The sequence below is a fragment of the Protopterus annectens genome, chromosome 10.part0, assembly GCF_019279795.1.
Source record: "Protopterus annectens isolate FY-2018-M chromosome 10.part0, PAN1.0, whole genome shotgun sequence".
Lineage (NCBI taxonomy): Eukaryota > Metazoa > Chordata > Ceratodontiformes > Protopteridae > Protopterus > Protopterus annectens.
Genome location: NC_056744.1, coordinates 1,434,972,810 through 1,434,987,565, shown reverse-complemented (window position 1 = coordinate 1,434,987,565; position 14,756 = coordinate 1,434,972,810). Strand labels below are relative to the sequence as shown.

At 40.3% G+C, this 14,756-nt stretch overlaps 1 protein-coding gene across 4 annotated transcripts in view; it reads right to left on the bottom strand.

Moving 5' to 3' along the window:
- CLCC1 (chloride channel CLIC like 1) overlaps positions 1 to 14,756 on the bottom strand; it is a 1,214,053-nt gene that overhangs the window by 888,650 nt on the left and 310,647 nt on the right. For 3 of the 4 annotated variants that reach the window (XM_044086058.1, XM_044086059.1, XM_044086061.1), the window contains exon 3: positions 10,191 to 10,331. The exons of the other annotated variant lie outside the window; for it this stretch is intronic. In XM_044086058.1, coding sequence (XP_043941993.1) covers positions 10,191 to 10,331 — 141 coding nt within the window. The remainder of the gene's footprint in view (positions 1 to 10,190; positions 10,332 to 14,756) is intronic. 4 annotated transcript variants of the gene reach the window in all.

Here is a 14,756-nt window from a genome sequence, read left to right as displayed (position 1 = left end):
GCATCTGCAGTCATCACATATGGGTTGTCCTGCCTCAGGCAGCCCTTCGGTCGGCCGGATTTCAAAGTCTGGGTCCGGCGTTGGCTGATGTCGCCCCTTCCCCGACGTCACAGCGCCTGGGGTATAAAAGCGTCAGCCGACACCATCTTCCTCAGTTTTTCTTGCCCCAGATGCCAGGTGCCCTCTAGGAAGGCTAAATTTGGAAAATAAGCAATAAAAAATCCAAACATTTGCAAAAAAAAAAATATATATATATATATATATATATATATATATATGTAAAAACAAATACACCATAATAGATCCCCCCAGCTAGCTAATAGAGAGGTAAGCACCCTAGGAATACCACAGAGGGGAAGGAGGGAGGGTAAACCTGACTGCAGATGCATACCTATCGGACATCTACATTTATGGTAGGTACAAAACTGTACTATGTCCTTCAAGGATGCATCTGCAGTCATCACATATGGGTAGAGTACCATAGCCAATCTGGGAGTGGAGGTACTAGGAAAAGGATGGTGTAGCTAAGATTCCCTGCAGGACAGCCATAGCAAAGCCTGCTCTGGATCTGGAATATAAAGGTAAATTGTAATGCTTGGCAAATGTATGCACGGAGCTCCGTGTGGCAGCTTCTAAAATGTCTTTTGTAGCCACCCCTCTTAAGAAGGCTGTGGAGGTGGCTGTGGCTCTCGTAGAATGAGGTCTAATGTTAGCTGGTACAGTCTTTCCATGAAATGAGTAACAAAAGCGGATGCAATTTCCTATCCATTTTGAAATTGTCTGTTTGGAAATTGATTTACCTTGAGTACCAGCAGCATATGCTACCAGCAGCTGGTCAGTTTTCCTGAAACCTTTAGTTCTGTCCAAGTAGTAGCGCAACTGTCTGTGAATGTCCAGGGTGTGCAGCAGTTTCTCCCCTTTGTTTTGTGGATTTGGGAAGAAGGTAGGCAAGTGAATGGCTTGATTCAATGAAACCCTGGATACCACCTTTGGCATAAAAGTAGGATTAGTTCTTAATGAAACTCTGTCCTGGTGAAAAATAATAAATGGCTGAACTGCCATCAGGGCCTGCAATTCCGAAACCCTTCTAGCTGAGGTTATTGCCAAAAGGAAAGCAGTCATCCATGAAAGGTACTGTAGATCTGCAGATGCTGCTGGTTCAAATGGAGGTAGTGTTAGTTTTTCCAACACGTAGTTAAGGTCCCAAGCAGGTAGAGGTGGTTTCCTAGGAGGTTTGATGTTTTTAATTCCTCTTAGAAACTGTCTTAGGAGAGGATGAGAAAAGACAGGTGGATCAGTATTGTACTCAGCTGAAATTTATGAAGCATGAATCTTAATAGAAGAGTAAGACAGCCCATTGTGGAACATTTCTGCCAAATATTCCAGGATATGTGCCATGTTCATCATTGTCGCATCTAGGCCCTTTGTGGTGTTCCAGATGAGAAATCTTTTCCATTTTGCTGCATATGCCTTCCTAGTGGAATGGCGGCGAGCTTCCATAATAATATTCTTCACTCTCTGGGATAGCTTATCCTGAGGAGGAGTCAAGGTATTCTCCACGCTGTTAGTTGCAATGTTTTCAAGTTGGAATGTAGAGTTTTGTATCTGTGCTGTGTCAGTAGAAGTAGCCATAGAGTTAGGGGCCATGGTTTCATACGTGACATGCTCCTTAGCAGTGGGTACCAGTGCTGTCTTGGCCAGTCCGGAGCTACCAGAATCACTTTTGGCTGCTCTGCCCTGATCTTCAGTAACACCTTGGTCATTAATGGAATAGGAGGAAATGCATACACTGTTAGATTTCTCCAGCTGAACGAGAGGGCGTCCACTTTCCACGCTTGTGGGTGGTATGTCCTTGAGCAGAATTTCTTCAATTGATGACTGTGGGGGGATGCAAATAGATCTATGTCCAAGCTCCCCCAAGATTGTGTTATCTGTTGAAAAATGTCTGGGTGCAGCATCCATTCGTGTGCATCCATGATATTTCTGCTTAAGCTGTCCGCCAGTGTATTGTCCTTCCCTGGCACAAACTGAGCTTGTAGCTGTATATTGAGTTTCAAGAAAAGATCCCATAGATTAATTGCCAGTCTGCAAAGAGGGTAAGAATGGGTACCTCCTTGCTTGTTTATGTACCACATAACTGTGGTGTTGTCTGTCTTTATTAGTAGATGGCCTTGATGCAGAAAGAGTTTGAAGGCCTCGATTGCATGAATCACTGCTAGCATTTCTTTTTGATTTATGTGCATGCGTAGCTCCTTTTGTGACCACTGTCCTTGGATACCTCTACCCTCCATGTGTGCTCCCCAACCTAGGTCTGAAGCGTCTGTTGTAATAGTTTGGGAGGTTTTTGGCTTTGTGAAGGGCAACCCTCTGTTGGACTGGCTGGCCTGAGCCCACCACAGAAATTCCTTGTGAAGGCATGGAATGAGTGGGATTAACGCTTCCAAACTGTGACTGTGCTGAGTCCATAAACTCCTTAGGTACCACTGTAGCTTTCTCATATGTAGCCTTGCTTGTGGAATCAAAAGAATACAGGATGCCATGTAACCCAGGGCCTGCAGGATTTTCCTTGCAGTCAGCTGGGTTTGTCTTGTCAGATTCTTGAAGTAATCCGGTAGTTGACTTTGTTTTTCTTCTGTGAGATAAGCCATTTGGGTGGTTGTATCTAGATCCGCACCCAGAAAGGTTAGTCTTTGGGATGGAACAAGTCTTGATTTGTGCATGTTGACTGTATATCCCAAGGCCTGTAGAAGATTGATGGCATAATTTAAGTCCTTTATCAAAGTTTGTTGGTTGTCCACTTGTATAAGGCAGTCGTCCAGATATGGGTAGATTTGAATCCCCTGGAGTCTGCAGTGTGCTATTACTGATGCCAGGCATTTCGTGAATACTCTGGGCATAGTAGATAAGCCAAAGGGCAATGCTGAGAATTGATGATGCTCTGACCCTGCAAGAAATCTGAGGTATCTTCTGCAACTTTGTCTGATAGGGACATGCAGGTATGCCTCCTTGAGGTCTAGAGTAACCAGCCAAGACCCCTTGCCCAGCATGGGAAGGAGTTGCTGTAGAGTCAGCATTTTGAATTTTGGCACAATGAGATAAGTATTCAGTGCGGACAAGTCGAGAATTGGTCTCCATTGATGCTCTTTTCTTGGAACAAGGAATAGCCTGGAGTAAAATCCTTGGCCTTGTTCTGAAATAGGAACTTTTTCTATGGCTTTCATTTGTAGTAAGTTTGAGATTTGTTTCAAAGCCTCTGCCCTTTGATTTGGTGGCAGACCTGGCATGCCTTTTCTTTTTGGCAATGTGTGGAAATGGAAGCTGTATCCGTTGTCTATTATTTGGAGTGTCCATTTGTCTCTTGTAATGTTGTGCCAATTTCTTGAGAATAAAGAAAGCTTTCCGCCCAAAGGTGCTTCTAATTGAGCCCTGGTTGGCGGAGTCAACGCAAAGTCATTGAGTTTGTCCTTGTGCAGCAGTTGCAGGTCCTGAACTGCCTGTCTGGATTGGAGGTTGCCATTGATGGCCTCTGTAGGAGCCCCTAGCTTGCCCTCTACCTCTGGCACACCTGTTCCTGCCCCTTTGAAATCTTTCTGTGTCCGTAAAGGACCAATTCTTGGAAGGCCAGTTTCTGCTGAATCTAGGCGGTTGGACTTGAAGAAAATCCTTAACTGTTTGTACAGATTTTGCCTTTTCCTCAAATTTCTTTAGGACGTCTTGAGCAGTGGAACCAAATAACTTTTGTTTTTCCAGTGGAGCATCCAAAAGCTTAGCTTTAACATGTTCTGGCAGAGATTGTTCTTTCAGCCAAGCATGCCTGCGTATGACAACAACACCTGTCACTGCTGACCTACATGAAGCTTCCAATGCATCATAACCACACTGCAAGAAGTGGTTGCTAACCTGCTGGGAGTTATGGACCAGATCCTGAAGGGATTTACGGTCAAGGGGTTCAGAAGAAGACAATTTCTTGTGCATTTCTTCTAACAAATACTCTTGATACTGTATCATGTGAAATTGACAATTTAATGCCCTCATAGCAAGAGTGGCAGAAGTATACACTTTTTTACCCCATCTCTAATGCCCTGGACTCCTTTGCAGAGGGGAGTGGGTTCTTAGTAGTAACAGCTGCAACCCCTTTAGGGCCCTGTGAAATAGTTTCAGGGTCAGCAGAGTGGGCCTTATAAAGAAAATTATGTGTGTCCGGGACTCTGTAATACCTATCGGGCTTAACAGGGGCCGGAGGCAGAGTGTCAGGGGTCATACTAGAGTCAGAGTATACATCATCAATCACATTTAAAACAGGAGGAATAGCCAAAGGTCTATGCTGAGGTAAATGGAGAAAAGTTCTTAGTCTTTTCCTGTAATCAGAATATTCCTGGCCCTGCCATTTGAAATGCTCTCTCATAAAGTGAAGGGTCTCCCCAAAGGAAAGCTCTTCAGGAGGGGAGGCCGAGGGAATAGATTCCTCTGCATCCGAATCCTCGTAGGCTGAATAAGCCTCCTCCTGGTAGTCTGAGTGATCCGAGCCAACAGAGGCCTCCTCTGAGGAAAGGGGATCAGGAGGATCCATCCTGGGCCTTTTGTCTAGAGGGGGTTGAGAGCCCCTGTCCGGATTAGGCTGAGAGCCCTTAATTAAGGAGATAAGGTCCTCTGCTAAAGTTAGAATCTGTGAACTAGAAGAAGGTCCCTGAGGAATAACTCTGGGAGGCATGGCTTTAGAGTGTTTTGCAGCTTTAGCCCTGGTGAAGGCCTTAATAGACATGGATGCAGGAGGCCTGGCTGCACCACGTGTTGGTGTAGCTTTGTCTAAAGGTATGGTGTCGGAAGATTCCAATACACCAGTTTCGGAAGGCAATTCTGTAACCGACTCGGTAGGAGTCTCCGGGGCCGAGGCTGTCGGTTGTAATATTTCAGGGTTCGGAAGTTCCAAGGACTCGGTATCAACCAAGACCGAGACACTCGCGGTAGGTCTAGCCGCGGTTTCAGCCGAAACCGTGGCCCACGTGTGTCGGTCCTTGTCTTTCCGTTTCTTAATTAAATGTGATGTCGGGGTTTCCGACGGCATTTTGTAAGCAAAACTATCCCAAAAAAAACTCTTCTGTGAACTCCGACCGACGTCTAAGAGTGCGTCGGTTGAAGGAAGCGCAGGCAGAACAGGCCGAGACGTCGTGGTCTGGGCCTAAGCAAGGAAGACAATAAGAGTGGAAATCCTTATGAGGTATTTGTTTCCCGCAAGATAAACAATTATTAACTTTTTCTGACATCGGCTGAGGCAAGAAAGAGTCCCCAACGGGGTACTTAGCTTTTGAAGTCTTTGGATAGCGAATTTACAGGAGCTGGCCGACCGGCACTTGCAAACTGCTTCTGCTTCGGGCACCACGCGGCAAGAAAGACTGAGGAAGATGGCGTCGGCTGACGCTTTTATACCCCAGGCGCTGTGACATCGGGGAAGGGGCGACATCAGCCGACGCCGGACCCAGACTTTGGAATCCGGCTGACCAAAGGGCTGCCTGAGGCAGGACAACCCATATGTGATGACTGCAGATGCATCCTTGAAGGACATCCAGCATTTCACAGGGCTTTCCTTGTCACAGTATGGTACTATGGCTGGTTTCCATGAGCAGACTATTTGACCTCTGCACAAAGGCCATACAAAACTAATGTCCAGAACATCATGCCAGAATCCTCTACATTTCACCAGAACTTCTGACATGTCATGATTATAATACTTACAAGCAGCTAAAGCTGTGGAGTCAAAATAAGGTGCGCACGGCACTGAAAACCCTGAGATTAGAACTGCAGTTTTGGGTGTGCTTTTTAGTTGAGTACTTTGTTGCAATGACTGGATTGCCTTCTAAAGAATTCTCAAAGGGGACAGAGATAAAGCTTTTAAAAGGCAAGCACAAGTAGCTTTAGTTCATGTGCCTTGACTGTCAAAGTCTGACATTTTAAGTTGCATTCAGTTTTTATTGTGGACGTTGTAGTAAGCTGCTGTTTGGTAAATAAATACAATGGTGGTTTAAAATGCTTTTTTACTAAGTTATCATTACATCAGAGGTAAAAGCCCCATTTATTTTTCCTGAATACAGATTTTTTTTGTCAGTGGATTTATGACACCTCCAGATTAGAGTCAGGTGCAGTAAAACTGCATTAAAAGAAAATAAACTTGTGTTATGTTTGGAACTATCAATTAATTTTGCATCTGAGAGTCGTGATAGATTGTTGAGAGAACTCTGCAATAGTGCTTTGTACAGTTACAGGGTAAATGGTCATTTTTATTGCTACATACCACAAGTAGTCTTATATGCCCATCTGGATGCCCTGGGCTCCCTGTTTGACACACAAAAAATATATATTGCATTATATCAGTCTGCCAAACCTAGTATGGCTCTGACTCATACCACTGGTGTGATCTTATGAAAGCAGATCTAAAAATAATACTCTTTATGAAAAAGTATTTTCCATTGCTTTTGTATGTTACAAAATATGCATATTTTAAAAGTTCAGACAGACATGTCTATATTTGACGCTGACTACTTTTATTATGCTGTGGAAAACAAAATGAAGCTGGGATTCTTAATAGTCTTATTAAATTTCAAGGCAAAGGTTATATTGGAAGACAGATCTTGATATTTGAAATTAGGGTGGAATTCAGGCCAGAATGGCTTTTGTAAATGTAATATGCAGGTTTTACAAACACTCAGCTGTAACAAATCTGTAAATTTCAGTTCTCTTCAAAAGTAAGCTGAACTAAAGTTATCAAAACACATCTACAACACTGGAGTGATTTCAGATCTAAAAAGAATTTGTGCTTCTATAGATGCTGAGACATTAAAAAGGATGTTAATTTTTTTTTCAGTATAATTCAAGATGCAGCTGCACTTTTGTCTTTGAAGACTTTAGTCCAGCCTGATAGTGTTTTATAGATTATTATATCAGCTGCATTCCTGAATGTTTCATGAATAAATGTTCAATCATTTTTGAGATACAGACTTTTACATATAAAATGAGCAAAAGCAGATAAAACAGTCAATATTCTGGGAACAGACCTTCTGGAAATTCTCAAAAGTTAAGGGGATTCAACCTTAGATACACACTATAATTATTTAGATAGTTAAATTTTGAAAATTACCTACACTGTTCTTCCAAACAAAAACAGACACCATCTATGTCTTTGGGAAATCTAGAATTATATGTAAACTATTATTAACCGTGACATAAATCTGCACTGATATGTACCACAATGGCACCTATAGCAACCCCCCACTATCTGCTTAAAAAAGTATTCCATTAAAACAATATAAAAAATACTGCTTAGTACATCCAACATCTCAATCATATGACCGCCATACCGTCACAACCTTTTTCTATCAACTCTAATAACATAATAAGGTTTCTATAGCAAGTGTAACACAACTTTTCTACCCTTAAATTCACACTTCTCATTTTAGTTGAAAATAATCAAATGTATCCTTTAGAAAACTGGCAACCACTCTATAACAGCCCCCTTAACTAAAAATATCAAATTGATTGTTTTTTCTTCTCCACCTCTGCAGAGGATAAAAGGATGCCTCCTGTTCATCTTATACAGTTGATAATTGGAGAATGTTAAGTAAGCATGACAATATTAGAAAGATGGTAGGTGACAACCCTCTGTATGTCAGGAAAAGATGTATGAACTTCAAATTGTCTAATACAGAGGTTTCAGAAACATAGTGAAAATAATTTTTTTCGATATGACAATTGTAATCAATGGGAATACTTGGATAATGTTCAGAAAGTGTGACTACTAAAACAAAGAAATATTTGTACCATCTTATTTTACTTGTCAACCTTCTTTTGCTATATATATACTTTTTATGTTCAGTTACTGTGCCAGGGGTAGCCACCCAGCGGTGTAAACCTTGGCTCAAGATGACTGTTGCTGCTGAAGTGACACCCTGGTCCCATGTGCAAAATGGGAAAAGGGGTTGAGGATGGATAAATGGAATTATGTTCAGGTGGTACAGCATTCTGTATTGGAAAATCGTTCCCAAGATAGCACAGAATGAGGGTGTGTGTTTACACATTTAGAATATAAAATTAGTTTAGTGCCTTACATAGGCATTCTGAGAACTGTAACAGGTGCAGGAAAGTATATTTGCCTGTATTAGATTACAACTGACTTAAAATGTGGTAATGAAGAAAATTATTCAGAAATGAAAGAAAATTTCTGGCAAATCAAAATGGATGCATGCCCCCCCCCGAATAAATTAATGAAAATATCAAATTAAAATGTGCTTTAAATGGGTGGAGATTAAAGCACGTTTGATTGACTAATGTATTCATATCAGATTTCCAGGATGTATAAATGCTAGGTATTAATAATATCAGATTTTCAAGCTGTAAAAGTGCTGGATTGGTATGTCTTATGAAGTTTGATGAAGTCTTTGTCAAGAGAAAAGCACTTACTGCTTTTTCAGCGTCTAGCTCCTTGGATTTTGGTCACTTTTGTTTTGACTGCTCATCTATTACTGACTTACTTCCACATCTGTGTTGCATTTTTCGCTGTTTATTCAGTTAACTGAGTAAAAGAAAAACATGCAAACTACTTTAAATCAACAACAACATGGAATCGAAAATCCAAATCCCATCAAGGATTTGCTTAAAGTGCTGAACAAGAAAGCCTGCAAACCTCTTCTGAAGATGACACCAGCAATGGTCTGTTGTCTGTTCTGCAAGAAGTTAAACAATACTTTCTACAATTACATCGCTTTACGAATACAGAAGAAACTTCAAAATAAAAATTATTAGAAGCTTTGTGAAGAATTTACCATGACAATGCATCTTTGACATGAGGGACAGGCATGGCAGTAAAAGTATAATGTGCTTCAGATTAGGGACATTAGCTGTCATCCAGTTTGAATATTTTTCAATAATCAAAAGCAATATTTAAAGGGTACTTTTCCATTAATGGGGCAACAGCCTTTCTGGCCTTGTTTTAATGTTTCCCTCATCGTGCAACTGATCAAGTTGTTTGTATTTGCTTCACGTGTGAGGCCGAATATGGGTTGTAAAACAGACCAGGCACTTTCGTGGTTGCATAAGTATTCACTGTAGCTTCTTTTCATTCATCTCATTAAAAACAGACTAGTCACATGTACTACTCCGTAAACAGGGCAACAGTTATTTTGGCCTCATTTTACTGTTTTCCTCATCTTGCAACTGATGAAGCTAGTTGTGTTTGCATATGTTTCTTTACTACATTGTTTTGAATAATAGGAAATGTTAGTGTGTTGCTAATCAGACAAATGAAAAGAAGCTGCAGTGAATATGCTTATAAAACCATGAAAGTTCCTGGTCTGGTTTAAATTTGATACACGTGAAGCAACACAAAACGGAATTCGTTATTTTACAGACTTCCCCTTGAAGTCATTGGGCAACGTCTGCTTGCCTGGTTATAAATTGCTACAGATGGAAAATCAACCCAGACTCCTGATTACCACAGAAATAGAGTTAAACACAACTCACAGCTTTTAAGTAGCAATTCAATTCCTTGATGGTGGAGTCATCTTCTTACAAACTCACAGCTTTTAAATAGCAATTCAATTCCTTGACGGTGGAGTCATCTTCTTACAACGCTCTCATTCACACATATTAAACAAACAAAAAAAAAAATAGAAGCACTTTGAATTTCAGCACTCTGATTCATAATTCCCTTTTAGAAGAGGGAAATTTCACTTATTTTGATTTCCTGGATATGCATATTTATGCAAATATTGAGAATGAACGACAAGTTTCCTTATGCCAAAACCATTAACGAGGCCAAAAAAGCTGTTGCCCCGTTAACGTAAAAGTACCAATTATGTCCCTCTCTTTTGCAGATTAACTTCTGCCTCATGTACACACCTGTTGGCTGGCACATGCTGTTAAAGCTGACATGATCATGTGACTATGGCATAATTTGCATACCTGACTTTTATGCAAGAACTTGTTAGTTCTAATGTATGCAACTGCTCTTCCTAAGCAAGCTCTTCAGATGATAAAATAGCTATAACAAAGAAAAATAGCGCCATTTAGAATGTAAGAATATAATCAATTTTTTACACTAAGCACAAATGTCTTGCAAAGTTAATCCATTTGTCCTGCATTGAGTCAAAAAACTCTGATCCACACCACAGCTTTTTAAAAATAAAATAAAAAGTACATACCTTGTACAGATACAGCCAGTTCCAAACAAGACTAACGATGACACTTATGAACAAAATGCGTTTTAACTGGACAAACCAGGAGACACAGGTCCAAAGTTCTGTAGCTACCATTAGAGAAAGCAGAACCAAGCATCCAAGTACCTACAAAGTGCAAAGGACAACATTAACATAATACCTAAAAGGTACTGATTGCAAAACATTTGTTTACATCATGGCTACTCAGCAGCTAAAAGCCTACAACTTATACACCCATGCAGAGAAACAGTACAGAGATGAAGATGATATGTCCTACTGAAGAGCCCAATGGGTTGATTTATCTGTGTTTTTCATTAAATTGCTTGCTACAACTTGGATCCAGTGTTTTTTCAGCATTTATCATTGTAGCCGTTTGGCATTATTTGGATTCAACAATTGTACTATTTCAGTGCCTTTGGTCATCCTACATTCTCGACTGCTTGGGAGCTGTCCTACTGAAGAGCCCAAGTCAATTTCTGATCACAAAAAGTAAATGTAGCCTGGGCAAATGACGAGTTCTAATACTATGACAGAAAATTCTGCCTCTCTGAAGTGGTGCACTGCAAGATGCAAAGCAGTATAGAAATGGAATAAAATGAGAATGTGAAACACTGTATTCTTGTTATAGCATTGTTTCAATTATCCATGGACTCGCAACAGAAACTTTAGGTAGAAAACAGATTTTTTTTTAAAACAATGATCATATGACTGCCTGCCTGTAAGTCCATGTACTATGTCAACAACTCGGGTGTGGAAGTAGATTCTGGATGGCAAAAACAGCATTTGGGTACAAGGAACTATAGCCACCAAAGCATCCATCACTAATGGGAAAGCACAATTGTGCAAGTATACTTAACGTAACAGCAAATGTTTGAATATATCACTGTTACAGTACACTAAGCTACATGGGATACATCCTATCAAGGATCACATGTCAGGCCAAACTTTCTAAGCTTTAGGGCATTTTTCACATGCCCATATAACTGTTAAAGCTTGATAGCGAGTCAGTATAAAAACAGACATATGGGAGCCAAAAATCAGAGTTTTCATGCAACAGGGGTGAAAAGGGGAGGGGCCAAAGCCTTGTTAAAGTCAGTGTTAAGAGACGAAGGGAAAGATGGGGACCCCACTCAGACATAAAGGACAACTGGGGGATCGTGTTCTTACTAGAAAAGTGATCTAATTGAACATCTATACATGGATAGTAAATTTACTTACATAACTGTGCTATGTTCAGCATTACAACCCAGTTGCAGTAGCCCAAGTTACATGGGACAAAAAACAGAGCTTAGGAAAAAAAGGAAGGGTGGAGAAGGAGAAGAGTCCAGAAGCCATGGAGGACAGTCCTAACAATCCCTGCCTTGGCTCTAGAAAAATAATTTTGTAGTACTTGGTAAAGGCATGAAGAGAAGACCAAGATGCTGCCAACTAGGATACTTATATATTGTGTCCTTTTCCAAAAAGCAGCAGAAATAGCCATAGCTTTGGTTGGGTGGGCTCTGACTTTGACTTTAAGATGTCTGGTAGAATAACAACATTGAATTGCACAAGACAACCATGTTGAAATAGTTTGATTTGACACGGATTATTTATTTCCCATAAAAGCAAGAAAAAGGGACAATCAATTACACTTCCTAAAGCTTTTTGTTCTATCACTGTAGTATCTGTTTTGTCTGTAGATAGCCTGAGTGTGATCTTTTTCTCCCTTATTTTTTAGATTTAGGAAGAAAACAGATAGATGAACAGACTGCTTCAAAGTGTACTATAGAATCACTTTAGACATAAAACGGGTTGACTGTTAAAGACACCCTATCTTTTGAAAGCTACAACAGGGTTGAATCACTGGAACAGCTTGTAACTCAAGATACTGCTCAGATTTCTGCAAAATGAGCAAGTAAATTTCCAAAACAAGAATTTTAAATTAGCCTCTTGAAATGGCTCAAAAGGAAAATTGCAAGTTTCTACAACACAAAGATACCATGAAGAAACCACCAGTCTTCCAGGTGAGTGAATATGCAACAGCCCTTTCAGAAATTGTTTAACTGGAGAAAGCAGAAAGGAGGGGTCCACAGATAGACAAGCAGATATGGCTGAAATCCTCTTGTGAAAGACTCTTGATGGAAGAATAAGAAAGACCAGAGGATAACTCTCTCAAACATTACAGCACCAAAGGTGTTTGAGCCTTTAAGGTGTTTAACTTACACACACAAGTAGAGGGCTTGAGTCTCACCTTAGGAAGAATGGCCAGGCTTAAAATGACCCCCTGGAATCCTTAGCCTAGTAATTACCTATGAATCCTAGCTCTTGACATTGCACTGACTAGAAATTATTTTCCACTTGTCTATATATTACTTTCTACTAGCGAGTTTTCTTGTATATTGTAAAACCTGCAACATGTCCTCATAGAAAAGGTGCTCAATCGGTATTAAAATGGTATCATCTAAGCAATAAAGTCAAGAAAATGAAGGCTGGGGTGAATCAGAGAACTGGTCTACTGTGAGCAAATCTATCCTCTTAGGAAGCTTGTGGTAATTACCCCTGGCCATTTTCAAAAGGGAGAACCACTACTGCCTGTGTCAAAAAGGAGTCACGTTACCATCTTTAGAAACTCCTTCTAAATCTTTAGGAGAGCCCTGGTTACCAGAGGAGATGGTTGAAAGGCATACAGGAACATTTCTGTCCATGATAATGAAAAGGCATCTATCTTCCAGGCCACTGTGCAAGGAGTCCTGAAGCAGAACGTGTGTCTGTTGAGAATGGAGGTAAAACAGATCTCCTTGAGGAGTTCCCCATACATGGATAACTTCCTTGAAGGCCCTGAGGTATAACTTTTCAATTTTGGGGGTCTGTTCTGGTCTTGCTCAACTTGTCTGCCACAAAATTCTGCTCTGATGGACTGTACATACCCTGGAGGGATAGACTGTGCTGTGTGTTCAGTTTCTATTTTTCAGGTTAACATAACTAGTCTGTAAAGAAGGGAGTAAGAGCTGGTCCTCTCTGTTTATTATGTACAACATGACTGTGGTGTTGTCTGTGAATAACAGCAAAGGGCCTGTGTCCATAGATGGTTTAAAAATTTGAGTGAAATGTTTTATGCTATCATTTCTTTGAAATATGTGTGCTTAAGTTTGTCCTGCTGATTCCACAGCCGATGAACTTTCACCCCATGCAAAATCGAAGACAGCTGTGGTTACAGACAGAACAAGGACTGGAGGGGTAAAAGGGAGATATGGGACAGTTGATTCAACCATCAGTGGATCTACCTTCAGATAAAATCCAGCACTATTATCTAAAACAGAGTAGGTGCTGGTGTTGGGTCCACAATCATTTGAGAAATCATTGAATTTTCCTTATATGATAAGCCAGAGCTAAAATGACTGTTGTAAAAACCATGAAACAGAATCTAGAGGTTAATTCCTGGCTGTTGAGAGAGTCTAGTCAGAGAATACCAGAAACTGTTCCTTGTAGAATTCTGCTTTGTCCTGAGGAAGAAGGGAATCATGCTAGAGGCATCTAGTAGACATTCTAGAAACACTATCTTATGGGATGAAATGACACAAGATTTTTTTTTAACTGGTTAATTTGAAATCCCAGGTTGAGAGATTTTTTTTTAACAAAGAAAGATTCATTACACCTTAAAGCATACACACAAATAAAGTGGTTGTTTAAATATGAAAAACTGTAGATGACATGTAGCCTGCAATGGGTTCTCAAAGGTACTAAGCACACTGTAAACACTTTTGGGGGCATTGACAATCCAAAAGGTAAAGTAGAAGACTGAAAATGTAAATCAATCACAGAAAATCTTAAAAAGCATCTGATGTCTTCGAGAACTGGAATGTGATAAGCATTCTGAGTTAGTAGAAAACTCTCAGGAAGAATGAATGAGAGGTAATGAAGACTGTAAAAACAGCACTTGAATTCTGGAATCTTGATGTGAACATTTACAAATGAAAGGTCTAGGCCTGATGTTCATGTTCCTTCTTTTTCTGGCACCAGAAACAGTCTTGATTAAAATCTCTTTTCTTTTTGATTTGCAGGTACAAGTTCTACAACACCTGAAAACATTTCATCTAGGATAAGAGGAAACAAGAGAGCTCTGACTGGATGGATATGGGGTAATCCCTTGGAAAAAAGGAAGCAAGTCCCACTGCTAGTTGTAACCTTTTTGAATGATTCTCAGGAGCCAGGTGACCGAAGTAATCTGCTGCTTCAGAAGAAAGTGAAGACCGAGACTTTGGGGAAAATTTTTTACAGAGTTGCCAGGATGGACGGTGCTTTGTTTTGTTTTTATATTATCCTTACGTTTTGGAGGGCCCTACTTACTTTCTTGCACACACTGCCATTTATTCTGAAAGTTTATTTACATTTGTTTTTGCTAGGATTGCTTTTGTTTGCTGTAAAGGGAATCTGGACTGAAGGATTAACTTTCCTCTTTCATCAATCTTTCAAGGACTTTGTTAGACAAAGGCCCAAATAACATTTCTTTATCTAGAGGGGCATTCAGAACTTCAGCTTTCATATCCTCTGGTAAACTTCTAAGAACACAGC